The sequence below is a fragment of the Austrofundulus limnaeus genome, unplaced genomic scaffold (genome assembly GCF_001266775.1).
Source record: "Austrofundulus limnaeus strain Quisiro unplaced genomic scaffold, Austrofundulus_limnaeus-1.0 Scaffold1797, whole genome shotgun sequence".
NCBI classification, from domain to species: domain Eukaryota; kingdom Metazoa; phylum Chordata; class Actinopteri; order Cyprinodontiformes; family Rivulidae; genus Austrofundulus; species Austrofundulus limnaeus.
The window spans coordinates 19,047-20,155 of record NW_013954199.1 but is presented as its reverse complement, the minus strand read 5'-3'; the positions used below and the strand labels follow the sequence as shown (position 1 = coordinate 20,155).

At 51.4% G+C, this 1,109-nt stretch overlaps 1 protein-coding gene across 3 annotated transcripts in view; it reads left to right on the top strand.

The window, feature by feature from the left end:
* The window catches only part of LOC106536386 (5'-AMP-activated protein kinase subunit gamma-2), a 13,279-nt gene extending 12,423 nt beyond the window's left edge, over nucleotides 1–856 (top strand). For all 3 annotated transcript variants that reach the window (XM_014033653.1, XM_014033652.1, XM_014033651.1), the window contains exons 3-4: nucleotides 362–433; nucleotides 551–856. In XM_014033653.1, the coding sequence (XP_013889107.1) occupies nucleotides 362–433; nucleotides 551–817 (339 nt within the window). In that variant the 3' untranslated portion in view covers nucleotides 818–856. The remainder of the gene's footprint in view (nucleotides 1–361; nucleotides 434–550) is intronic.
* Nucleotides 857–1,109: the final 253 nt, after the last annotated feature.

Sequence of the window (1,109 nt, the reverse complement as noted above, 5' to 3'; positions counted from 1 at the left end):
TGTTTTATGACCCTCAGGGTGGAGTTTCAGAGGGGGAGGAGCCATCGGCAGCTGTTTTATGACCCTCAGGGTGGAGTTTCAGAGGGGGAGGAGCCATCGGCAGCTGTTTTATGACCCTCAGGGTGGAGTTTCAGAGGGGGAGGAGCCATTAGCACCTTTGATTGTTTGATGTTGGGGATTTAATTGTTTTGTTTACACCAACATCTCAGACCTGACCTGATCCTGCTGCTGGTAAGACCCCGGTGGGCCTGGTGGTCCTGTTGAAGGTTCTGTTCATTGTTGTGTCAGAGAGAAGCTGTCTGATGTTTCCATGGTTACATCCACTGCTGACCCACATGACAACTTGTCTCTGTCTCTGCAGGACCTGAGTGTCTTCACCATGCCTTTCTTGGATGGAGACCCGAGTCGGGCTGACAGAGACAGTCATAAAAAGGTAAAACCCAGATCAGTCAGGACCTTAACAGATCCTGGTTCAGGACCATGATGAGTTATGGACCAGGACAGTTGTCCCTGTCCTCTGCTGAAGTTAAAGTGTCCTCCTGTCCTGTAGGGGGGGGCTCTGTGCCGGTCTGCCAGCCCCACCAAGAGTTTCTTCCATCGATCTCCGTTTGGCCGACCCTCCAGTCCCCGCTCGGCCCCTGCTAGGACCTCCACCTCCAAGATGAGTCCCAGCTCTCCTAAGACCATGTTCYCCTTCCAGACCGGACTCCCTCAGCAAGACCCCTCACCCAAGACCCCACGCAGGTACCTGATCTGGACTCTTGATCACACAGAGACTCTTGGTCTCTGTGAACCTCTTTCATTGAAATTGATCTGATCATGAATCAGGACCCACCAGGACTAGATGCAGTTAGGATCAGGGAACAGGGTCTACAAATCTGAATGAGGGTATGTACATCGTGGGGACCATTTTCCTGAAAAAGCAGCCTTGTGGGGACCAAACGTGCATCGTGGGGACCAATGCCCGGTCCCCACAGGTATGAATGCAAATTATGGATGTGGGATTAGGTTTAAGACCAAGGTTTAGGTTAGTTTTAGGGTATATGGTCAGGGTTAGGRTATAAAGTCTAAAACACATGAATGGAAGTCAATGGAAGGTCCCCACGGGG